At 41.2% G+C, this 26,451-nt stretch overlaps 2 protein-coding genes and 1 long non-coding RNA gene across 11 annotated transcripts in view; all 3 read left to right on the top strand.

Moving 5' to 3' along the window:
• Positions 1-8,928, top strand: part of LIN54 (lin-54 DREAM MuvB core complex component) — a 36,629-nt gene extending 27,701 nt beyond the window's left edge. For all 4 annotated transcript variants that reach the window (XM_087724035.1, XM_087724034.1, XM_087724036.1 and 1 more), the window contains exons 10-15: positions 2,956-3,047; positions 4,172-4,243; positions 5,248-5,350; positions 5,618-5,755; positions 7,396-7,598; positions 8,582-8,928. In XM_087724035.1, coding sequence (XP_087580161.1) covers positions 2,956-3,047; positions 4,172-4,243; positions 5,248-5,350; positions 5,618-5,755; positions 7,396-7,598; positions 8,582-8,783 — 810 coding nt within the window. In that variant the 3' untranslated portion in view covers positions 8,784-8,928. The remainder of the gene's footprint in view (positions 1-2,955; positions 3,048-4,171; positions 4,244-5,247; positions 5,351-5,617; positions 5,756-7,395; positions 7,599-8,581) is intronic.
• A 6,317-nt stretch (positions 8,929-15,245) lies between these two features.
• On the top strand, positions 15,246-17,728 carry LOC148043769 (uncharacterized). Its single transcript, XR_015697849.1, has 3 exons — positions 15,246-15,586; positions 16,816-16,847; positions 17,493-17,728. It is a non-coding gene; the product is annotated as an uncharacterized LOC148043769 (long non-coding RNA).
• A 3,509-nt stretch (positions 17,729-21,237) lies between these two features.
• The window catches only part of SEC31A (SEC31 homolog A, COPII component), a 73,772-nt gene continuing 68,558 nt past the window's right edge, over positions 21,238-26,451 (top strand). For 2 of the 6 annotated variants that reach the window (XM_087724028.1, XM_087724027.1), the window contains exon 1: positions 21,240-21,414. The gene's annotated coding sequence lies outside the window, so the exon portion shown is untranslated. Of the gene's footprint in view, positions 21,415-26,451 lie in introns of all 6 variants that reach the window. The other 4 variants (XM_087724032.1, XM_087724029.1, XM_087724031.1 and 1 more) reach the window with 4 other exon arrangements.

The following is a 26,451-nucleotide window of genomic DNA, read 5'->3' as shown; positions in this document are numbered from 1 at the left end:
CGCTCTGACGGGGCGCAGGAGTTCATGGCTTCCATGACAGCCATGGGCTTGACCCAAGTAATTCGGGGCCCAACCCACGCAGCGGGTCACATGCTCGACCTCGTATTCCTCTCGGAGCAGTGGATGTGTGATCTTGGTCTGAAGGGTAATGAGATCATACCCCTGTCGTGGTCGGACCATTGCCTACTGAGGCTTGACTTCCGGAGGCCATACCCCCACCGTAGGGAGGAGGAACCGACCAGGTGGTTCCGCCCCAGGCGACTTATGGACCCTTTGAGGTTCCAGACGGAGCTTGGGGTTATTCCTGATACTCTCGCCCACAGTTCGGCGGAGACTCTGGCTGCCGCCTGGTACTCGGCGGCGTCGGAGTCTCTCGACCGGATTGCGCCGCTACGGCCCCTCCGGGTCAGTGGATCCCGGAGAGTTCCCTGGTTCACCGAGGAACTCCGGGAGAAGAAACGCCGGAGGAGATGCCTAGAGCACCAGTGGAGGTCCGATAGGTCCGAGGCGAACCGAGCACTTTTAACTACCTGCACCAAGGACTATGTCCGAGCATTAAGAACCGCAAAAAGATCTTATATTTCTGCCTTGGTTGCGTCCGCCGAGTCGCGCCCAGCCGCCCTGTTTAGGATAACCCGCTCCCTCCTTAATAGGAGGGATGCGGGAGACCCCTTGCAGGGTAGGGCTGAGGATTATGCTCAATTCTTGGCGGACAAAGTAGCTCGGTTTCGATCGGACTTGGACTCCACCGCAGTAGGTCCAGCTGAGTCACAGGAGGATTACTTGTTACATCAGCTCTGGGTTGAGTTCCAGGAAGTTGCCTCTGGGGATGTGGACAAGGCCATTCGAGCTGTAAGTGCCTCCACTTGTATTTTGGACCCGTGTCCCTCCTGGCTGGTGGCTAACAGCAGGGAGGTGACACATGGCTGGATCCAGGCGGTTGTCACCGCCTCCCTTCGGGAGGGGCACTTCCCCGCCGTACTTAAAACGGCGGTGGTGAGACCCCTCCTGAAGAAACCATCGTTAGATCCAGCCATCTTAAACAACTTTCGTCCTGTCTCCAACCTTCCCTTTATCGGGAAGGTTGTTGAGAAGGTGGTGGCCTTTCAGCTTCAACGGGCCTTGGAGGAAGCTAGCTATCTTGACCCCTTCCAGTCCGGCTTCAGACCTGGTTACAGCACAGAAACCGCTTTGGTCGCATTGACCGATGATCTCTGGAGGGCCAGAGATGGAGGCTATGCGTCCATCCTGGTTCTCCTTGACCTCTCAGCGGCTTTCGATACCATCGACCATGGTATCCTTCTGCGACGACTGCGGGAGGTGGGAGTGGGAGGCACTGTTCTGCGGTGGTTCTCCTCCTACCTCTCGGACAGGTCGCAGTCGGTGTTGGTCGGGGGGCAGAGATCGTCCCTGAGGCCCCTAACATGTGGGGTACCTCAGGGTTCGGTCCTATCCCCCCTACTATTTAACATATACATGAAACCGCTGGGCGAGATCATTCGGAGGCACGGGATAAAATACCATCAATATGCGGACGATACGCAATTGTATCTGTCCGCCCCGTGCCAACTCAATGAAGCGGTGGACGTGATGAACCAGGGTTTGGAGGCCGTTAGGAACTGGATGAGTGCTAACAAACTGGTACTCAACCCGGATAAGACCGAGTGGCTGTTGTGTTTCCCCCCCAATAATTTGGCTAATATACCAACGCTTAGGCTGGGGGGTCAAATTTTATACCCCTCAGATAGGGTCCGCAACTTAGGAGTCCTCCTGGACCCACAGCTGACTTTCGATCACCAGCTGTCAGCTGTGACCAGGGGGGCATTTGCCCAGGTTCGCCTGGTCCGCCAGTTGCGGCCCTACCTAGACCGGGGGGCTCTCACAACAGTCACTCGAGCCCTTGTGATCTCTAGACTGGAATACTGCAATGGGCTCTACATGGGGTTGCCCCTGAAGTGCATCCGGCGACTGCAGCTAGTCCAAAATGCAGCCGCGCGAGTGATAGTGGGCGCACCGCGGTTCGCCCACGTTACACCTGTCCTCCGCGAGCTGCATTGGCTGCCTGTTGGTCTCCGGGTGCGCTTCAGGATACTGATGACCATCTTTAAAGCACTCCATGGTAGCGGGTCTGGGTACTTGAGAGACCGCCTTCTGCCGATTACCTCCCTAAATCGACCAATTAGATCGCACAGACTGGGCCTCCTCCGAATTCCATCTGCCAGTCAATGTCGACTGGCGACCACACGGAGGAGAGCCTTTTCTGTTGCCGCCCCGACCCTGTGGAACGAGCTCCCCATGGAGATCCGTACCCTCACCACTATCCAGACCTTCCGCGCAGCCCTCAAGATCTGGCTCTCCCAGCAGGCCTGGGGATAGGTTTCCAATTACCCGCCCGAGTGTTTGATCGCTGAATGAAAGTTGTGTTTTATTATTTTTTCTTTGTGCACATATTGTTTTGTTTTTGACCTTGCACCCCCCTCCCCTGTGGTTGTAAGCCGCCCTGAGTCCCCTCAGGGAAAAGGGCGGCATATAAATCCCAATAAAACCTTAAACCTTAAACCTTCAACTCCCAAAGTTCCTCAGCCAGCAAAGCTGAGTTGAAGTCCACAAGTCTTAAAGTTGCCAACACAAATTGCAAATTTGAGCATATTTTTTTAATGTACCTGTAGTTAGCAGGCTGCTATTTTTAAGTCATATCACTTTAAGCCTTTATTCATAATCAGAATTGCAACTACAATAACAAGAGATTAGCCTACCCTTGTAGGTATACTAAATTGGAAAAATATCATTTAAGGCTAAGTTTCTAGAAAGCCATGTTGCTTAAAAATACCATTGACCACTTTCCGACTTCCAAGAATGGGAAAAGAAGGGTGTGTGATTAATGCAGCTATTTGTGAAAAATCCTCACCTACAAACAGCATGTCATGCATTAATTGTGTGTGTGTGTTTTTTAAGCTACAGCAGCCATCTTGTGTCTCCATAGCGAGCAGCACTAGTCTTAGTGGGACATCAAGTATCCAGACTCAAGCCCGACTTCCATTCAATGGGTGGGTATTGTCTACGCAAATTATGCCACATGCTTACTACACGGAAGGAGATGAGATGGGAAAAGCATTTAATGTTCAACTATTAAAAAAACAGCTGCTGCAGTTTTGACCACGTACCCTAGAAACTGAAGATTTCTTTCTGTGCTTTGCATATAGCTTGGCTACCTGATTAGATTATTGTGTTATTGATTTGGTTATTTCTTCCCAGAGACTCAAGACAGGGGGGAAAATTGAAATGAGGCTGTTAAAAATAGATAAACATAGTGACAAGGGTCTTACAAATATTAGAATATAATCCTGTAGCCATCTCTATGCAGAAGAATCCAATAAAAGAAGAGCCGGTCCATCCATCTAGTTTATGTTTACATCATGTTTTTTTATTTTGTTTTGATAATGCAGAGTCTGAAAACAGATTGGGGGAAAATGGCCTATCTCTTCTCAGAGAAAGCCTTCTCTACTGCTGCCCCTGGAGGCCCACGCTCTCTTAGTCTCCTGCAAAGGGATCAAAATTTGGTTCTGCGGCCTTCGGTGGGGGGCACAGAGGACCACACAACCGTGGGATGGGCTAGCCCTGTGATGACGAACCTATGGCACGTGTGTGGGCATGCTCTCTGTGGGCATGCATGCCATTGCCAGCTGCTCTTCCGGGTTTCGTCCCATGCATGCATGCCAGACAGCTGGTCTTCACGCAAAGACCAGCTGGCTGGCACGCATGCACACACTGGAACCCGGAACAGCAGCCGGCCGCCACACGCATGCGCACCGGCCAGCTACTCTCTTCCAGGTTCTGGTGCTCAGTTGCACACGTACAAACCAGTTTTATTGGTACCAAAAAGGTTAACCATCACTGAGCTAGCCCCACGAGAATCCCCTCCTTGCCTGTAATAATCAGTATTAAATTGCCATTTTGGGATTATTACCCTTTGGAAGTTTATAATGTCATTATTCTGTAATTTATTTTAATTTTAATCCTAACAATTTTAATGTTAACGTTAATCTTTCTGCATTTCATTGATTGATTATATTATATTGTACACTGCCCAGAGGCCCATTTGAGGCAGATTGGCGGTTTAGAAACATTGAGATATAAATAAATACAATGATACCGAAATCTTATCTTCTAGAATAATCTCGTCTGAATCTGCAAATCGTCCAAGGAAGCCCTGCAATTGTACAAAATCACTGTGTCTTAAGCTGTGAGTATTATATACATAGCCTCTTTGGAGGTTTAAAAATCCACTTTTTGCTGTATATTAGAAGAAAACCCCGGCAGAACGAAAACCCCATTTTCTCCAGGGATCCCACTTTAAAAATTATTCTGTAAAAATCTACTGAAATGATTCTGTCTATTTGCATGATTAGAACAGGTCTCTGTGCAATGATCTATAGCTGAATGATTCAGACTTAGGGACAGACCAGCAGTAAACCTCACCTTGCAGAAAAAGGTGTATAAGCAATATTTTTATGATTTTATGAATTTATAGCTGCTAAACTGAAAGAAATCTACCTTTTCCTTTAGGAGCAATTCATGCTAGTTTATTTCCTTATTTTTTTGTATCAATTTAACCAATTTTTTTACAGCTGATCACTCACCTAAGTGACTCTGGGTAGCTATCAAATTGTTATAAACAATAATTAAGATAGATGATATTATATCATCTCAAAATGGGCACATCTAACATTCCAGTCTGAACATCTGTGGAAGCCTCGGGTTTTTAATGCCTTACAAAAGCTTAGCAAGGTTGGAGCCAATTGAATCAGGAGGAGGGGGGGCAGGGGGAGAACATCTGAACTCCATGTGAGATGATTGTCAAACGGTCTTTTCTTTAGAGGCAGCCTTTAGAAGCAGCTGGTTTTTAATTTGTTGGTTCCTTTTCAAGAGCCTGGACCATTTTTATGCCTCATTTCATGTTGAGAATTCCTGCTAAGCCCGAAGTTAACATGCTCACACTCATGAATAAAGGAACCAGTACACACACACACACACACACACACACACACACACACACACACACACCCCTTTGCATAGGTTTGGACAGATGTTTCAGATAAAAGTCCAGCAGGTTGCCAACCTTCTATGTCCAGAAGTTTCTCCCAACACTTAAGAGATTCTGTGTGGTTGGATGCAGAAGAGGAAGGAGTCAAACTCTGCACTGAATTGGTCAAGCATCATTTGGTGGTGGTGTTGTTTTTATTACAGATACTGTGATTGCTTTGCAAATGGGGAGTTCTGCAACAATTGCAACTGTACAAATTGCTATAACAACCTGGACCATGAAAACGATAGGCAAAAGGCAATCAAGGTAAGGTGTTTTTTTTTAAAAAAAATAACAATCCTTTTGTCATCTTGGAGAAATAACATTTCCCAAGTTCACAGTAGCCATGAATTTCTTCTTGAACAGTGGCTGGAAGCCACGGCTGTTGTCTTTACTACGATAGATGGATGTTTTTACCAGTTTTTTCCTGCCCAGGACAGAAGTTGAATCTCTTAATATTTTGGGGGGGTTTTTTTGTAATGGAATTCTCTTTCTTTCTTCTCCTCTCGTCCCTCTTTACATTTCCCTTGTTAGGCCTGCCTGGACAGAAATCCTGAAGCCTTTAAACCTAAAATAGGGAAGGGAAAGGAAGGCGAGTCGGACAGGCGACACAGCAAAGGTTGTAACTGCAAAAGATCTGGGTGCCTCAAAAATTATTGCGAGTGCTATGAGGTAAGGAAGAGCTTTGTGGTGATGCTTTCTTTGTTTAGTCTTGTGAAATCTAGTATTTCAAAAATCTTAACCATTTAGTTATAAATTTCCGTGGGATATTAATACTTTACACCTCTTAAAAACCCAGGGTTAAGTGCAGTCACCAAAAACCTAGTTAACAAAGATACCTTCAGTTCTTCTAAAAAAAATTCCTAATGTTGATTGATCTTAATAGAGGCAATCCCAACATCTCACTTCTATAAAGGCCTTCCACCATTCTCTCCCTATTTAGTCATCTTTCTGTGTCTTGGATAGTGACTGTTTTTCAGAGCTTTCCAGCGTCTATTTTGATAACTTTTTGTGAAATTATTTTAGTTTATATCATTTGTGCAAAAGAAGCTTCATAATTGTAGGTCTCTGACAGAAGTAAAAACTCTACTCTCTTTTTTGAATGCCCCCTATATTCTAGTGAAAGGGGGACACAGTGGCTAAGACGCTGAGCTTGTTGATCAGAAAGGTCGGCAGTTTGGCCGTTCGAATCCCTAGTGCCGCGTAACAGAGTGATCTCCCGTTACTTGTCCCAGCTTCCGCCAACCTAGCAGTTCAAAAGCACGTAAAAAATGCAAGTAGAAAAATAGGAACCACCTTTGGTGGGAAGGTAACAGCGTTCTGCGCGCCTTTGGTGTTTAGTCATGCCGGCCACATGACCACAGAGATGTCTTTGGACAGCGCTGGCTCTTCATCTTTGAAATGGAGATGAGCACTGCCCCCTAGAGTCGGGAATGACTAGCACATATGTGCGAGGGGAACCTTTACCTTTATATTCTACTCAAGCAATAGATGGGAAGGTAGGGTAATATTTTAGAGTAGCAAGCTTTTCAGGAATAATAAAATTGATTTAATTCAATTCTATTTCCTCCTATCCATACCAAATTAGTAAATTTTTATTGGTGTGTTAGTATTCACTTTCTATAATATTTGTCAAAATGCTTTAAATTTAAATTTAAAAAACTGCTAGCCACATCTTTAATTATTAAAAAAGATTCAAGGACAAATCAGGAAAGCTGTATCACAATCATACCGTTTCAGACGTTCATTAAAGGTAAATGAGTTTCCCTGCCAGAAATGAGACAGAAATTGAAAACCTGTATTATTTTTGGGGCTGCAATCGGGCATTATTTATTTTAAAGCGTATTTATAGCACCATTCACCTTAATTTGGGCTTCAGAAGAATGCACAACTTTAAAGAGAGTTTTATAATTAAATAATCAGCAAAACTAAACAAGAGCAACAGCAGACTAAAATAATATCTAAATGGAGAATTTGTCTTCAGTTAGGGAGATTGTGATGCAGGTGCTCTAAGAAGAAGACCCCTTAACCTGTTCTAGGTCAGAAAATCTACTTTATACTTGCATATAAACCATCCCCAACACAAGAACATCTTCACACATAGAGTTGGATTGAAAGAAAGGTCATTGTGACAATACTTGAGCTATCATAGTTTTGCCGGTAGTTTGCTCGCCGAGGTTACACTGAAAGGGGGAGCTCCAAATGTAATACGTTTGTATTTGTATTTGCACTTTTATTCTGTACGTCCCATCCAGCTCTGTAACACCCAGTGAACATGCATTTGGTTGACTTTGGATTTCTCCCCGTTGTAGGCCAAGATCATGTGCTCTTCAATTTGCAAATGTATTGGCTGCAAGAATTTTGAAGAAAGCCCAGAACGGAAAACACTGATGCACTTGGCCGATGCGGCTGAAGTGCGAGTCCAGCAGCAGACAGCCGCCAAGACAAAATTGTCTTCGCAGATTTCAGATCTTTTAACCAGGCCGGCCCCGGTGCTGACAAGCGGAGGGGGAAGGTGCGTTCACTTCCGGTTTGTTAGTTTTGTACCATTTCTTGCTCGTAAATTAGATTTTGAGAGGAGGGAGACCCCCTCCAGGTGCCTAAAGTGTTCTCTTCCCCTCTTCCCCTTGCTAGCTGCTAAACTTTTTGTTTCCCCCCACGGCTTCTGCTGTTACCGATCATGAGAGTGAAATACAGTGTATAGATGACGGGGTACTGGTTTATGATTTGCCCCGTTGTGGATTTAAAGGTCCAGTACCTTTAAACCTGAAGAAAGAGCTGTGGAATTGGTTAATTAAAATCTATGGAAGGCCAAATGAATAGAGGAAAGAGGAAAAGAAGGGGAAAGGGAAAAGGAGGTGAGGAAGAGAAGGAAAGAGAAAAGAAAGTGAAATATAAGAGGAAAGAAAAGGAAGCGAGGAAGAGAAGAGGAAAGGAAGCGAAATATAAGTGGAAAGAGAAAAGGAAGTGAGGAAGAGAAGAGAAAAGGAAGCAAAATATAATAGGAAAGGGAAAAGGAAATGAGGAAGAGAAATGAAAGAGAAAAAGAAGCAAAATAGAGGAAGGAGAAAAGGAAGTGAGGAAAGAGAAAAGGAAGCAAAATATATGAAAAGAGAAAAGAAAATGAGGAAGAGAAGAGGAAAGGAAGCGAAATATAAGAGGAAAGGGGAAAGGAAATGAGGAAGAGAAGGGAAAGAGAAGAAGCAAAATAGAGAAAAGAGAAAAGGAAGTGAGGAAAGAGAAAAGGAAGCGAAATATAAGGAAAGAAAAGGAAATGAGGAAGAGGAAAGAAAAGGAAGTGAAATGTAAGAGGAAAGAGAAAAGGAATCCAGGAAAAGAGAAAAGGAAGCGAAATATAATTCAAATGCATTAGCACGGCTCACAACCTAAATCTTTCTTTTGTTTGTGAATAGCTCAGTGTATCAGTTAACCAAAAGTGTGGTTGTTACAGCTACATTGAATGGAAACAGCTCATGCTTTTTTCTCCCCCCCTTCCAGGTTGCCCTTCACGTTCGTAACAAAAGAGGTTGCTGATGCCACATGTGACTGTTTACTTGCACAGGCTGAACAGGCCGAGAAAGCAGGAAAATCAAAAGCAGTAGCGGAACGGATGATTCTAGAGGAATTTGGACGTTGTCTAATGAGAATCATTAACTCGGCAGGAAAGTCCAAAAGTGATCCTTGTGCCATGAACTGCTGATTCTTAAAAAAAAGGGGGGGCTTTGCTCAGACTGGGACACTAAAAGGCACACGGACACTTTCCTGGCTCACGGCAGCATTCTTTGTTTGTTCCCCGGTGCTGTGAAGTTTCCATGGTGTATGTTAATATAGGAACTTTGCAACAAGCTTTTACCCTTTTAACTTTCTTTTGCTTCACAGATACAGGATGCATTTTATTCCCAACCTCTAAACAACATGGGACAGCAAGTGCAAAGTTTAGATGGTTTCCTTCCCTTCGTACTTTTTAGAAAGGGTATTCTAGAAGCAATTCTTTAAATTATTATTATCATTTGCAATTGATACGGTTGACCTTTGTATTTAGAAGAAGAAAGAAACTAGTCGGTCTATCAGGAGTAAATCAGTTTTTGTGCAAAACTAATTGAAATGCCTGGATATTCTTATAAGAACAATATACTGGATAGATTTTTTTCCCAGCCCGTTCAATCAGCGTCACAGCACAGATTATATTTGCAAAAATATAGGCAGCGGTACATCTGTGGATGAGTTAATGCTGACTGGAAATTATTAAAAAATAAATATTTGCTGAAGAACAGCTTTATAAAAATGCAAATTTAAAAGTTACCTTGTTGACCACAATCTAATTTTAGTGACAGTGCCTTGTCTATTGATCTTAAAATATTAACACCCTAGCAGTGATAGCTGCAGATATATAACATTGATAGGAAAAAAATCAAGGTCATAATTGATATCTTAATCATTTTGGTATGTTTTTAAAAATGCATCACTGTAAAATATATATTCCAAATTTTAATAAGACATTTTTCATGTCTGGCTTTTGAGGGGATCAGCATTTTATTTGACAAACGTCAGTGTAATTATTTTTAACATTTCTGCTATCTGTCCTATGACAAAATTGAGAACAAACCTGTCTCTTGTTTGTTTAGAATGTAACTATCCGGTCAACTATTGAGTTTCCCAGTTTCTTCTTCAAATACTTCAGTAGGCTAATTAAAAAAAATCTTAATTAATTTAATCTTAATTTATATTCGTAGCGTCTAAGCTTTACTCAGACCCAACGGCAGGAATAGGTGGAAATAAATTGACGATCATGCCCATATTTGTTAGTGGAAGCAATACTGGGGATATTTCTAAACTAAGGAATCCTTGGTAATATTTCACCTTTAATTATAAAGGGGTGACCAAGATAATCCTTAGATTTCCCCAAATCTGGGTTACTTCCCAAACTCTGGACTTCAATTCACAAAACTCCCCATCCCTGAGGATTCCAGAAGCCCATTATGTCTGGAAGTGCTAAAATTGTGTAAAATGGCCGATGTTCTTACGACACTGAGTTTCCAGAAGAAGCCATTCTTTTGGGCCTTTTGTGTTTCTCAAATCTTTTTTTGCCTCCATTCCAGATGACGCCTAGTGAAATTGCTTTTGGAAAGGTATATTTTAATGGAAAGGGAAGAAGTCAGTACGTTGTTTAATATGGTCTTCACCATCCATTGTCAGTGAATTGCTTAGACGTAGCTCATTTAACTGCCTTTATAAGAACTGTGTGAGTTTTGTTTTAAATGGCGCGTGGCGCAGTGTGGAGGGTGCATCTTTTGAAGGCTGAGGTGTCTTTTTAAAAAACAAAACAAAAACCTGTATGATTGTCATTTACAGAGTTCAGTAGAATGAACAAGTTGGCCCCTCTGCAACTCCCTTATGTTCTTGAGCTTTCATGCATTGACTTGTGTCTGTCAGGTTATGGTTGAAGTGTATAAGATAGTTGAAGTGGATAAGACAGTGGAAGTCTAGAGAGCCATATCTGCTTCTGCAGAAAATTAGATCCATCATACGAAAATTCACATTTCAACTGGAGAGGGAGGAGAAAGATATTACTGAGGTGTTGAAACTTTTTTTTCTTCAGCCAAGAGCAACCATTAGTCCCAGTAAGTATTCAGCCGAAATGTTCTTTTAGCAGTGTTCAAACCAATTTAAAGCTGTGCGTTCTTTTCATTATTCGATTGGCTTAGTTTATATTTTAAAAGTATATTTTAGAAGCATAGTCTTAGGACAAAAACCTAAAAGATTTCCTTGGGAAAGAGAAAAGAGTGGAATAAAATTATTTGGATGGAACTGCTTAGGGGGGAGAGAACCGTGGCGATAAAAACTATTAAAATGCGAAACACGAGTGCATGGTTTTGTAGTGAAGAACTTGTTCAATGAGTTTATGAATATCTAAGTTCCATGTTTGAATTAGTGAGCACCTGCTAGATAATGTAGCCTGCTCTGTAATTATAGTGCTGCAATTTCCCCCCCTCAAAATGGATGTTTTCTCCATATAATTGTGGGTGGGCGTGTATAGATATATGTACACACACAAACACATGTTCTATTGTCTTGCAATATGTATGTACATAGCATACTTGCTTAAGTTACACACAACCCTGAAAGGGAAGCTGTTTATTTCAATATAATTCTTTTACTAATAGAATTATTTTTGGCCGGGCAAGAGTTTGTTAATTTTCTGAATAGATAAAGACTTGCCTTTTTACTAAATTTCATAAATCTCCGTACAAGAAGATTTGTATAAATGTAAACTAGTGTAAGTGGGTAAAATCTTGATCAAGTTATTTTTCAAACATGTGTTGCTTTGTCTAGAATTACATTTGTTTTATGTTGTACATATTCTGTGTCTTATTTTAACTTGCACCTTTTTTTGTGACGTGTATTTATAAGTGTGCAGAAAACCTTCTGTGAAGTTTGGATTCTGGTTGTAGATTATGTATAATGGAATTGTGTGTAAAAGATTTGAAGAAGGTGCAATCAAAGGAATCTAGTTTTTTTTTTGTCTCATAAAACAAGCTGTCTCTTCTACATAGCTTGGATCTTCTCCCCTTTTGAGTTTTTCTTGATTGTTTGCATGAAAGTGCTCACAGGTTAGTAAAACAAACCAAGATCTTGATAGCAGCTTATCAAAATTATGCCTGCATTGTGATCCTCTGTCAGCTGAGATTCTGCAGTGTTTCTTTCAAAGCCCCTATAACAATAATTAGGAGCTGCTTAGCCAGAATGCTTTTATATTGCATCCCCTTATTAGAAGATTTTGAGATGGGGAGGGTATTTGGGGAAATTTTCTAGTTATGGTTTACATCCAAAAATAGATAAAATTTATATTACTAGACCTATTAAAAGAATACACTTTTCTATATTGTAAAAAAATGTCAGATAAAGAAAAAATAAAATGTTTATACTATTATGTACAAATTGACAAATGTGTTTTTCTTTGCTAATGTCAGTAATATGAAGAAATTACAGTGGTACCTCAGTACTTGTACTTCATTGGTTCTGTGAGGCACACAGAGTTCTCAAAAAGATGAGTAGTAAAGAAACCATGTGATTTCCCATGTGACCTTTTGTTTCACCTGGAAGGACTTTCTATTTGCCCCTTTTCCTATGTCAGCAACCTTCCCAGTATGACCAACTTCCTGTTCACCTTCTGTGGCTGTTCCCCAATTCCTTTTGCAGTGCATTGAGTACCAAACAAAGATGAGTACTGGGACAACATTTTTATATGACAAAAATGTGTCAAGTACCAAATTTGAGGAGTTTTGAAGCAGTCGAGTACCGAGGTACTGCTGTAGTAGATTTCATTAGCATAACCACTGCAACTTGATAGTTCCCTTGTCACACGTTTTTAAAATGTGTCATCTGAAACTTTTTTCAAAGTTAAACTTCTCATTTTTGCTTTAATGTTTTCCTTATATAATTTGTTATGTCATTTTTGATGCTGATGTTGACATGTAGCCTTTTGCTTTCTCTCTTTTGGTCCTCTAAATTCTCTCTGTTAAAACACACTTTCTCCTTTAAAATTTTGTGAAAACAAGGCATTTTACTGGCTGTCCTTTTCCATAATTGTTGAATAGTTAACAAAACCTCATCAGGTTAGTGTTGGTTAGTAAAAACACAAGTCTAGATTATATTACAAATTATTTTAAAAGCCTGTAGTTCATGTCTATGAATATTCAGCCCCAAGTCTTACTTATAAGGGATGAAACAGCACAGCCTAACCAGACCACCTGTCTATTACAACAATGCAGTCTTTAGATTCTTTCATCGTATCCCGAATAACCATTCAATAATTTGGGTGAATTATGCTTCTGGGCCCACTGGAAATTATTACATTCACACTTCACTAGAGACTCAGAAGACAAATCCTCTAAATGCTCTAACACCACAATTGAGGCCAAAAATTACGTTGCTAAGTGAGAAATTTGTTGAGTGAGTTTTGCCCCGTTTTACAACTTCTCTTGCGACATTTCTTATGCGAACCACTGCAGTTGTTCAATTAGTAACACCGTTGTTAAGTGAACCTGGCTTCCCCGTTGATGTTGCTTGTCAGAAAGTCACAGAAAGGGATCACATGACCTCAGGACACTGCAACCGTCATAAATATGAACCTGTTGTCAAGCATCCGAACGTAAAGCACATGAGCATGAAGATGCAATCGTCATAAGTGTGAAAAATGGTCATATTCGTTGTGTAGCGAAGATGCGGCAGTAGCTTGCGTATCCTCGTCAAGAAAGCTAAATGGATCATGTGGAATCCGCCGCAATAAAGGACAACTGGAAGAAGCCTCTCCTTTAACGGGGTCAACTGAAGCCACCTCTTCAGGGATCCTGCCTGTCCTTTGCTTCCCCTTCCGTTGAGATATACCAAATTCCAACCGACGTCCTCTCCTCCAGGGGAGAGGAATCTTCACCCGCAGAAAAAATGCCCGCCTTCGGCCTTCTTTTGTCTTCCCCGTAGCCGAAACCCCGTTAAACAACCACAATAACCATAACAACCAAGTATACTTGCGGAAGTAGCGCCGGAAGCGCTGAAGGAGAACTTGCTGACGCTCCTTCCTTAGGAACTCTATGGCTGTATGGAACTGGCCGCCCGCACACCGGAAGCGGGGAAAAAAAACCAAAGCCGCGCGCCAATCAAAGGCAAGCGTTTGGCTAGACCAATGGGAGCGCGGCTAGAAGGAAGAGGGAGTAGTTTTTATTCGCGGGTTCGGGCGCGTGGCTTTCTTTCCGCGCGGCGGTTCACAGCGCGGCGGATCGCGGCGGTAGTCGGGCGTGGAAGGCGCCTGCTCGCTCCTCGCGGTGGGACGTGAGTTAGATAAATGAGAAATTGGAAAATAATTACAGGATATAGATATAGAGATGGATGGATGGATGGATGGATGGATGATATAGATAGATGATAGATAGATAGATAGATAGATAGATAGATAGATAGATAGATAGATAGATAGATTCTCCTTTGAATTGCATGCGAGGGGTCCGTTGTGTCGGGGAGAAAGGAGGTTTGAGAGCAACCGCCTCGCTCGTTTGCAAGGGTGGAGGATTCGCGCCTTTTAATTCTGGCGAAAGAGGCGATCAATCCGGCTCATAGGAGGGGATGATGTGTGCTGTAGTCTGCGGGCGAAGGGCACGTGGGTGGGGATTTGCTTCCCCACTGCTTGCTTTGGAAGAGCTGCAGGCAACGACATTTCATTTTAATGGATGCCGATTGGTTTCGCATTTAAAGTGACAATAAAGTTGTTCTAGAAGTCTTAATTCGGATGCCATCCGGGCTTATAAGCCACGTGTTGCATGGCAAACCCGACTCACCGAAGTTATTCATTTATTTTTATTCATTAGATTTGTCAATCATTTAGAGGATAATAAGAATAAACATGAGTATGAATGAAATGGGTACGGAATAGTAGGACAGGGACGGTAGGCACACTGGTGCGCTTATTTACAGGAATGGGGTGAGGTCAACAGTAGACAGTCTAAGGTTAAAGTGATGGGGATTTGAAGATGTTACCACGGAGTCGGGTAGAGCAGTGGTCTCCAACCTTGGCCACTTTAAGACCTGTGGACTTCAACTCCCAGAGTTCCTCAGGCCAGCTTTGCTGGCTGAGGAACTCTGGGAGTTGAAGTCCACAAGTCTTAAAGTGGCCAAGGTTGGAGACCACTGGAGTAGAGCATCCCAGGCATTGACCACTCTGTTGCTGAATTCGCATTTTCTGCAATGAGTTTGGAGCGGTTTACATTGAGTTTGTATCTGTTGTGTTCTCTTGTATTATTGCTGGAGTAGTCATTGACCGGTAAGACGTTGTAGCAAGTAATTTTGTGTACTACGCTTAAGTCCAACCATAGACAATGTAGTTCTAGGTTGTCCAAGGCCAAGATTTCAAGCCTGGTGTTGTAGGGTATTCTGTTGCCAGCAGAGGAGTGTAGTACTCTTGTGAAATATCTCTGGACTCGCTCAATTGTATTAAATGTCCAATATACAGTGCGAATTCCAGGTACGGTACATGAGCTGTATTTGAGAATTGGTCTAGAAAAGGTTTTGTATGCCCTAGTGAGTAATATAATGTTGCAGAGAAGAAGCTTCACAAATTAGGTTAACAACTCTTAATGCCTTTTTGGCAATGCTGTTACAGTGGTTAAATCGTTTGATAGTTCTGGGAACTCTGGGTTGAGAAGGATTGGGGATTGGAGCAAAGCCTTAGCACTAAGTTGGTATTTGATGGTTATAGAGGAATTCTCTTGAAGCAAGATTTTTGCTTCCCTTGGCCCTTTACCTTAGGATAAAACGTAGGACTTAAAAATACAATGAGTAATGTGATTTACATTTGATTTGAGGACGTGCCTCTCAAACCTCTAGCTGTACTTTGTGCTTTAGGCATGCACCATTTTACTCTTGGATGATAAAAGAATCGCTAACTGTTTTAATTTTTTTAAAGAATCAATTCATATGCAATGTTTGGAACATGGAGTCCCAAAATTTGAGGTAAGACTTGTTGTTTTCCCCCTTAAGATTCCTTTCCATATATTAGATTGTGCATTGAATCAGATTTGTTCATATTTGGATAAGATTGCGGTTCCACATTGAGTTGGTGGTTTTATGGGGTCTTACATTTCTGATATTTTAATATAGGTTCTACCACAAAACCGCGGACGACGAAAGCGCGTATGTGACGTCATCACAGCGCGACGGAAAAGATCGAAAAATGAAAAAATGAAGCTAAAACCTTCCCCTAACCCCCCCCCAAACCTAACCCTAAACCTAACCCTTAATGTAACGAAAAACCTAACGCTAACCCTTAACCTAACGCTAAACGTAACGCTAACGCTCTAACCCTTACCTTTATGTGAATCGGCTTGCTGTAATTAAATTTTTATTTCAATTTTTCAATCTTTTTCGTCGCGTTGTGATGACGTCACATACGCGATTTCGTCGACCGCGCTTTTGTGGAATGCGCTTTTGACGGGTCACGTTAATATAAGCCAGCCCGGGAGTACTGTGTGTTGGACAGCCATATCAATTTGTTTAGTACATTAATAAAGGATAATCATAAAATTGATAAAAGGTTTTGATTCCGGTGAATCTGTTCCTAAATATAATTAAGAATGCATACATCTCATGATATCATTTCTATGAATTGGTACTGTTGATAAAAGATTCAGAATTCTGCCACAAAATTTTTAACAATTAGCTGTATATGCGGTACTGCCTCCTTCCCAGTGATTTTGGCAGTTTGCAAACCTTTTAAAACATTTAAAAATGCAAAACAATACCAAAAAAAAAGATGGCAGAGAAAGCAAACCTGGATGGGGACCATGGAAAATGCAAAATGGTGTAGGATGGGGACTGTTTGAATCTCAGGAACAATCTTGTTCCAGAGGGGAGGCAGTATTACAGAGATGTGCTCTCAGATAAATGGCATTTAATTGAGGGAATCTGGATCACCAGATTCACCACCAGATCAAACTATGTGCATAAAATATAATTTACTCTGCAACATGGATGTTCAGGCTGTTTCCTTTCTTTTGGCCAGTTTTTCTATGGTGTTCAATGATTAAAATACTTTTGCTGTTCACATCATGATTTGCTGTGATTATGATCCATATAGATGAGGACACCATATTTTGTTTCAGTTTTGAGAATGTATATTTCAACCTTTATAAATATAATTTATACTATTTATGTATTCACAGTACTTTTTTTCTTGCTTTCAGGAAACAAGAAATTTCTCTTGGAGGATAACCAGGTAACCATTAAAATATTTCTCAATACCGTAGTAGTAGAGAATAAAATAATTGATCCAATGGCGATAATGTTAAACTAAGCCACTATGTTGAGCAGACTGTACATTTTAATGGCGGTCTATAAAGGTGGGATTCACATACTAGTCACTAAAATCAAGCTTATGCTATAGCTTTAGTTTGTTAGCCGCAACTAAACCAGTGAATTGTTGACAATTTTTTTGATTTTAGCAACTAAATAAAACAGTTCTGTGAGAACTCATAAACCTGTCCTCCTGAATACATATTATCAGATTGATCACACAGATGCAAAAGTTTTGTGTGAAATCAACTTTATTATTAAGTAGTATATGGTTGTATCACCTATAGAAAATTATTTTTTGTAATATTTGATGTACTATTCTGTTTTTTGTGGCAATCTTTAGCTTTTGACAGGTTCCCACATAGGAATTAATAATTAAAATGTTACATAAAATTGGGGTCATTCTCTACATTTATTGTCCCTTATCACCAAAAATTAAATTATATCTTACTTTAAAAACACCCCCTGTGGGTCAACATTAACAATATAACTTAGAGATTAGTATGCAATCAAGTCTCATGCTTTCCAAAAACTGATTACATGTAAAATCTTTTATTTTGTTCCTTAGGTATGTTTTTAAAACGCCAAATATTCATGTTGCGGATTTTTCATCAAAACATTTTTTTTCATGTTGTAGAAAACAACTTTCATCTGATTTTTCCATCTCTTTTTAAAAACGTAACCTTAAATGGATCAGATTTCCAAGAGAAATGGGGAGATGAATTTCAACGTTTGTCAAAAGTATAGTATTCAATGTCTTGTATTTTACTGATTTTATTTATAATAAAAAATACCTTAATGTTGCCTTACGTGTTTTGATTTCTATACTGTATTATCAAAGGGGGATGCTGAATTTGTAAGTATTGTAATAGTGCTTACAATACTTTGTACAATACTCTTGGTGCAGAAGGATTGAGATGTTTATTTCAAGATATTTAAATATATAATTTCTATGTAATGTTACAAGAGCCAAGGTGGCGCAGTGGTTAAATGCAGCACTGCAGGCTACTGCTAGATCAGCAGTTCAGCGGTTCAAATCTCACCGGCTCAGGGTTGACTCAGCCTTCCATCCTTCCGAGGTGGGTAAAATGAGGACCCAGATTGTTGGGGGCAATATGCTGACTCTCTGTAAACCACTTAGAGAGGGCTGAAAGCCCTATGAAGCGGTATATAAGTCTACTGCTATTGCTATTTTAAATAAAAAATCCTTTACGGTGACTTTGGAGTTACAGGAAAAAATGGTGGGTCATTGCTTAAAGAATAAGTATTACAGAGCTTCATCTTATCTATGTGATCACTAGAAGTCAAAAACCACTTGATGACAAGTAAATAAATGGTACAGTTTTAACTTTTCTCACCTGATCTCTTATGGTTATGTTACTAAGTAGCTATAGAATTCAAGGCTATCTTTTCTAAATGGGTACCCCACTAGATGTTTTTACACTAAAAGCACCCACATTTCCCAGTGTTCCCCTATTTTAGCTGGGAATTATAACGTTAAAAATTACACATGTAGAGGATATCCAGTAAAGAATATTGCTTTAAACTTTTGCTTGAAAAATATTTCAGGATTTGTATGAATATTTTAGCACGGGTTCCCTCACCTCATGTAAATGGAAAATACTAACTGGTTTGCTGTTTTAAGATACATTGTTTAGCATTTAAAATTAGGAATGAGCATGTTTTGGTTTTTTTTTGCAGTGCTTTATGGCTATGTAGGTAGGCATCGATGGCAACTTTTCTTTTATTTTTGTGATGTAAGGCATAGCTGACCTGTTAAATGAAAATATTTTACTTTATGTGGTTGAAAAAAATATCCCAATATTTGCTTTTTTAGCAATTCTGTGCAATGGCTTAAGCCGAGAACAGGGCTAGTCATAGATTCTAGTCTATAACCTGTTCCAACCAAAAAGAAGCATGTCTGAACATGATGTGGGGATCCAGCATCAAGCAATAGCTTAGCACCGCCTAGAGTAGACTGCTATCTCTTTCTACAAGATGGTTTAGTGTGATGCTTGAACCTACCTAACAAGTTTCCTGAAACCAGGATTAATTAGAAAGGCCTTCGCCCTGTTCATATCTGATGGCCAAGCTGGATGCCCACCATAATGACAGTTTTATTGCAGTCAAAGACCAGCATTATAAGTAAGCATTGATAAAATCAAATCCCTTTGAGGATTCTTAGTCATCCAGGCAGTTGTTTCAAAGGTATTTTTATTTTTTGAAAAGCAACAGCTTTTTTTTCTGAGGAAGAAAAACATTTAGCTTCCCATTCAGGAAGCTTCATCGGTTGTACTGGATGGCAGGGGAGATGGAAGTACTGGATGTACCAAACCTTCTTTCTCTTTGAAATGTATTTGTCTTTCTCTTTTTCTTCCTCCCAAAAAATCAAGTTCAGTTGCTTTTTCAAAAAACACCACCACCTTTCAATTATTAAAGTCAAATGAAATAAAGAGACGATCATTCTTAGCAATTGGTGACGGATTGGGCAGTCAAAAGTGCCTAATTTTGCAGACAAGTGTTAACAAAATCTGGCTACACTCAAGACCATCCTGAATGGCTAAATTTTGTTACGAGAGGTCCTTGGTGCGGTTCCACCACAAAACCGCGGAGGACAAAATCGCGCTCGACGAAAGCGCGCATTTGAGGTCACAGCGCGACAAAAACATTGCACTGTGATCGAGAAATGTAAAAATAAAGCAAAAACCTTACCCTAACCCCCCAAACCTAACCCTTAACCTAACCCTAAACGTAACCCTTAACCTAACGCTAAACATAACGCTAACCCTTAACCTAACGCTAAACATAACCCTTACCTTTATGTGAATTGGCTTGCTTTAATTTTAATTTTATTTCAATTTTTAATTTTTTTCGTCGCGCTGTGATGACCTCAAATGCGCGCTTTCGTCGAGCGCGATTTTGTCCTCCGCGGTTTTGACGGGTCACACCTTGGTGCTCTCTGTGCTTGCTTGTTTTCTTGCAGACATTTCATTACCCTAACTAGGTAACATCAGTGCTAGCATGATAATAACCTAATTTGGGTAGTGGAATATCTACAAGAAAATAAGTCAAAGTACCAAGGACCTCTTCAGGTCAATCCTGAGCTACAAATATTCTCCTTTATCGACACTTGTATTAAAATAAATTTTATAAAGAAAGATCCTTGGTGCTCTCTGTTAAATAGATATTTTTTTTTGTTTGGGACTGCTGGATCTTTAATTTTACTTAAGATGTTTTGGAGGGTTTTAGTTGGTTTGTGTGTGTTACGATGATTCTATGTGGTTGTAATAGTTTTTGGATGGTTTCTGAGTTTTTAACCCTGCCATCTCAGCTCAGGAAATCTGGGAGTTGAAATCCACAGGTTGTGAAGGGACCATAATTGCCCACCCCTGGTGTATATTATGCCCCTGACTGAAATATCTCTGGGTAAATCTTCCAGGGCCTTCTGATCACTTTCTTAACTTTTCCCCAAAAAGGGAAAGCTTGAAGGCTGGATGAAAATAATGCAGAATCTTTGGCTTTAGCAACATCTTCTTAAATAAGGATAGTTGATAGTGATAGTTGAAACCATCCCTTCACTCAGGAATGAACTCACTTCGCCATGAGTTGTACTTTGTTGCACACTGACCTGGCAAAAGAGCAGATATTTTATTTTGGGGTAATTTTTAGATTCCAAGTGGAACATAAAAGGAGAAACAAACAAGGCCTCTTTTCTTAAGCAATTCTGTGAGAGATGCGTCATAACACAATTATCTCAATCTTTTTTTTTTGTTAACTCAAACACTATTTAGATTTTGACAGCGCTTGAGAGCAAATATAATAGAGTGCCACAACACTGAGGACAAAGCGTTGACTAACCCAGGGGTCCCAAAACTTGGCAACTTTTAAGACTTGTTGGACTTCAACTCCCAGAATTCTCCAGCCAGCAGAGCTGTCTGGAGAATTCTGGGAGTTGAAGTCCACAAGTCTTAAAAGTTGCCAAGTTTGAAGACCTCTGGACTAACCGGTGAAAGACACTATAGAGATGTCAACCCTGAGCTACAAATATTCTCCTTTAGTCTTTTATAAGGTCTGCAAAATTAAGGAGACTTTGCCCAAATGACTGAGCGGCAGGAGCCCGGCGTAGCCCTTTGGGGGTGTCTCGACCCCCGCAGCGCCTCTTGCGACGGGTTGCGGCCTAGTCCGCGAGAAAGGCCAGGCGCTTTGCACGCGGGCAGAGGACCCCTTTCGCCCTTACTGGCGGCCCCCGAGGAGGCGGCCAAGGCCTACCGCGCTTGCGTGGCGCGGGAGGCCCAACCCAAGCCCAGCCTTCCAGCGGGTGTCGGTTAGTGCCGGAAGCCGGCGCGATGAAGGCGGTGCTCCGGCTGCCACGTTGAAGCGGAACGTGGAGGAGCCGCGGCCACTGCGAAACGCCGAGGAGGAGTTGGAAGTAGGAAGAAGGCGGCGGCGGAGCCTCTGAAGGGGCCCGAGCGGCGCTCCTCTCCGAGCAGGTGAGGCGGCGTCTGCCGGGGGTGAGTGCTGGGACCCAGGCTGGCTGACGCGGGCGAATTGGGGCCGGGGGCGACGCTTTATAGCCCACCCGCCTCGGCTTTGCCGTTGAAAAAGAGGCCGGACGCTCCCAAGGAGCGCCGCTGGCTTTTGGCTTCGGCTCCGCTTTTGTTCCTCTCCGGCTTTGGGCCTGTCCGTGGCTTCCAAGACGATGGGGTGCCCGTCCGTAGTTGGTCCAGCCCGCTTGGAGAATAGAATAGAATAGAATAATAACTTTATTGTCACTTTGAATGCAGACTAATGGGCATGCATTAAAATGAAATTTCGTGGCATGCAGCTCCCAAATATCCAATATACACTACATAACCATGATAAAATACATACATACATACATACATACATACATACATACATACATACATACATAATTAGGCATGATCTACCCATTATATTATATGACACAGAAACAACACAGATGTAGTCATCTACATGGCTATAAAATACATACATACATACAACATTAGGCATGATCTACCCATTATATTATATGACACAGAAACAACACGGATGTAGTCATCTACATGGCTATAAAATACATGCATACATACAAAATTGGGCATGATATACCCACATATAATATTAAATTAGGCATGATCTACCCACTTATATAACACAAACAACACGGATGTAGTCATCTACGTGGCTATAAAAAACATACATATATACAAAATTAGGCATGATCTACCCACTTATATTATTAAATTAGGCATGATCTCCCCACTTAAATGACACAGAAACAACACGGATGTAGTCATCTACATGGCTATGAAATACATACATTCATACAAAATTAGGCATGATATACCCACATATATGATACAGAAACAACACGGAGGTAGTCATGTACATGGAGCTGAAGGCCAGCCCATGGCTTTGGCCGCAATTTTTTTATTTTATTTTATTTATTGTATTTATTTAGCTTGTCACACATGCACAAAATAACAGGAATAAGAATAAACATGAATAAGAATACAGGAAATAGGTACGAATAAATGGGGATGGTAGGACAGGAACAGTAGGCATGCTGGTGCGCTTATGTACGACCCCCTTACAGACCTCTTAGGAATGGGGTGAGGTCCACGGTAGACAGTCTAAGGTGAAAGTTATGGGGTTTTTTTCCCGGGCTAAAATTCTGTATTTTTGCCCTGCTGTGAATCATCAACTTTCACCTTTCCAGGTTGGATTTGCACAAGGCGGAGGAGGGTTCAAAGGGGAAGCTTTCAGCTGGTTCAAAGGGAAGCCAGGTAGTTTGCAAACTTGCCTTTTCTTATAGCTCTTGAGTTTGTGTGGTTGTGGTGTGGTGTAGAAGAGAACACCACACCACGCCACCTGGGCAAAATCTTGCAGAAGGAGTTTTGCACTCAGTGCATTGCCTAATTTCTTCTTTGAATTTCAGGGTTGATATCCAAACGCAGAGAGAATGCTTCTATGATTATAGGTAGTGCTCGACTTATAATTGAGCTCCAAATTTTTGCTACTAAATGAGACATTGGTTAAGTGAGTTTTGCCCTTGCCACAGTGGTTAAGTGAATCATTGCAGTGAAGTTAGTAACATTGTTGTAAAGTGAATCCCCATTGAGTTTGTTTGTCAGGAGGTTACCAAAGGTGGGTCACATGACTTTGTGACACTGAAACTGTTGTAAGTGTGAGTCCGTTGCTAATAGCTGAATTTTGATCACATGACCATGGGGATGCTGCAGTGGCCGTAAGTGTGAAAAACAGTCATAAGACACTTTTTTCAGTGCTGTTCTAACTTCGAATGGTCATTAAATGAATTATATTAAGTCAAGGACTACCTGTAGTTGTATCAGTTGCAAAATACATAGATAGTAAGTAAGTAGGCCACTTCAGCTGACTGTTATCTGCAGTTCCGCGGTTCAAATCTCACCGGCTCAAGGTTGACTCAGCCTTCCATCCTTCCGAGGTGGGTGAAATGAGGACCCAGACTGTGGGGGCGATATGCTGACTCTGTAAACCACTTAGAGAGGGCTGAAAGCCCTATGAAGTGGTATATAAGTCTAACTGCTATTGCTATTCTATAACAGTGCCAACATACCACACCTTACATATACATGAATTTTCACTCTTTGTTTTCATTAGTTACCATATTTTTTGGACTATAAGACGCACTGGAGTATAAGAAACACATAGATTTTGAAGAGGAAAACAAGAAAAAATAGTTTTTGGCCTCCACGTGTCCAGTTTTTGCCCTCCCCGGCCCCCAGGAGCATTCTGCAGGCCTCCCAAATCCTCTGTGCATCCTGTTTTTGCCAAAAATGGGCCAGTTTTTGGCTTCCCAAACCCCCCATGCATCCCATTTTTGCCCTCCCCAGCCCCCCAGGAGCACTCTGCAGGCCTCCTGAACCCGCTGCGCATCCCATTTTTGCCCCAAACACGCCCATTTGGGGCGAAAACAGGACACGCAGGGAGGGTTTTGGGAGGCCAAAAGCAGGGCATTATTAGGTCTATAAGACACACAGACATTTCCACCCACTTTTTAATGGTTTTTTTGGGGGGTGGGGAAAGAAAAATACGACACTTTCCTAATTTGTATGGTTATTATGTTGGTGCAAATTATCATTGTGGCTGAGGTTACCTGACATGATTAATTGAACTGTAGTTTACTCTATTTCCTGCATTTGCCCAACATATTTAAACGTTAATTAATCACACAGGCAGGATCTGGGCACACTGCTAGCTAAACTTTTCTTCCATGGCTTGAGTGAACACAGACTTTCCTTTCTGATGCCTGTTCTTGAAACCTGATTAAAATGGCAAAATAATAGTTATTGTTCCCTCTGTACACTTTTATCGGATTAAAAGGGCAGGATGGGAAGTTTGGAGTGCAAAGGGAAGCTCCTAGAACAACTGTCCACAACTTCTTAAATAAAGTGCAAATTTTCAGTGGATGAGCTTCTGCTGCAGAGCACAGCTTAAATAAAGCTGGGGGGTGGGGAATGCAGCTGTTTAAAGGACTGTATATCTACACCATATTTGCAAAGTATAAGACGCACTGGAGTATAAGACCCACCAAGATTTTGAAGAGGTATTTTTTTTAAAGTATTTGCACTCTGCAGACCTCCCAAATCCTCTGCACGCCTCAATTTTTGTGAAAAATGGGGCATGCAGAGAGTTTGAGAGGCCTGCAAAGTGCTCTTGATGGCTGGGGGGGGGAGGGCAAAAACGAGCAAAAAATGGCCCCCAGGAACACTTTGCAGGCCTCCCAAACCCTCTGCACGTCCATTTTTGTGAAGGGGGTGCGGTTTTGGGAGGCTAAAAATGCTGTATTCAGTGTATAAGACACACCCACATTTTCTTCCTCTTTTTTGTGGGGATAAAGGTGTGTCTTATACTCCGAAAAATATGGTAGGTGTTATCTGAGAACCGACATATGCTTTCCCGCATACACGTACTCCTTGACCACAGTTGAGCGTGGTTAAGTGGTTAAGCAAGACAGTTTACAACCAACTTTATCACAGTTGTTAAGTGAATCAGTGCAGTTGTTAAGTTAGTGACACGACTGCTAAGTAAATCTGGTTCCCCCATTGACATTGCTTGTCGGAATGTCGCAAAAGGGGATCACATGACCCCAGGACACTGCAGCTGTCATAAATGTGAGTCAGTTGTCAAGTGTCTGAATTTTGATCACCTGACCATGGGGATGCTTACAATGGTTGTAATTGTGAAAAACAGTCATAAGTCACTTTTTTTGCTGCCTGGTAACTTCGAATGGTCACTAACTAATGATTGTAAATCAAGGACCACTGATACAGTTACAACACTTCATGTAGTGAAATTTAAAGTGACCCATGACCAATTTTCGCACTTACGCTATCTGAGAAAAATCGTAAAATGGGACAAAATTCACTTAACAAATTTTTCTCTTGGCAACATAAATTTTGGGCTCAATTGTCGTAAATTGAAGACTACCTATATTTTGCCTTTGCACCTGAATACTCCTACTAATAATTCTTGCTGCACATAAATATGTTTCTGTATGGTTTGGAGAGCCCTGTCTGCATAAATACTAATCTAGGGACATGGTAATTTATTGACCGTAGCATAATAAAAACTTCATTTAATATTGGGTTGATTTAGATTCTTATTTGTATTTTGGCATCTTGATTTCCATCATGACGACGGGAAAGAAGTTACAGCATATTTAAGAAAAAGCAAAGAGTGCTAAGGATTCCTTTCCAATATTAATCTCGTTAGAGTCAATTGGAGATTTGTTTGATATGGATAATAAAGATTTCAGAATTATCCGTCGAGTACATGATTGGTTCGTAGAACTTTCCACTATGGAGGGTTCTGAGCATTTCTATACAATCGCAAAGAGTAACCAGGGACCAAAGGTTGAATTATTTGAGATATGATTATGCAGAGGCCTCTCCCATATTGTCCTTCTGAATTCATGAAATATGCTGTGTATTACATTTACAACCGGTCACTTAGCCATGAGTTTGCTTAACGACTGCAGCATTTGCTTAGCGACTGCCACAAAAAAAGGTCGTAAAATTGGGTTTGGTTATTTATGACTGTCACAATGAGCAGGCTCCATTACAGTTGTATGTTGAGAACTACCTGTAGTCAGTTTAAAATCACATATGTGCAGATTGAGACCTGCTTTCTCATGGAAGGATTATGAATAAGTAGGGATTTAAGGTCTCTTACAAATACTATTTTGTGGCTAATTCTTTGATTCCTGTTGACTTATCATTCAGGCATTTTATTTCAAGACATAACAATACAATGAGAGATACCCGAGAAAGTATTCTAGCCAGAGTAGACACTCAAATTACCCCAAATAAACAAACCTATCATAAAGTCTAGTTATTTGGGTGTCTAATCTGGCTAGAATACTTTCTCAAGGATTTCTCCTTGCTCCATGACACATTAGAAGCTATCCTTAAAGTACTTAAAAACCCATGTATGTTCTGTTTTGGGATCTTAGCATGATGGGCAGACTCGCATATTTA

This window comes from Thamnophis sirtalis, unplaced genomic scaffold (assembly GCF_051295495.1).
Source record: "Thamnophis sirtalis isolate CommonGarterSnake01/CBP01778 unplaced genomic scaffold, rThaSir2_p1.2 scaffold_10, whole genome shotgun sequence".
NCBI lineage: Eukaryota > Metazoa > Chordata > Lepidosauria > Squamata > Natricidae > Thamnophis > Thamnophis sirtalis.
Note: the sequence above shows the minus strand (reverse complement) of the source record. Positions and strands in the feature narration are given on the sequence as shown.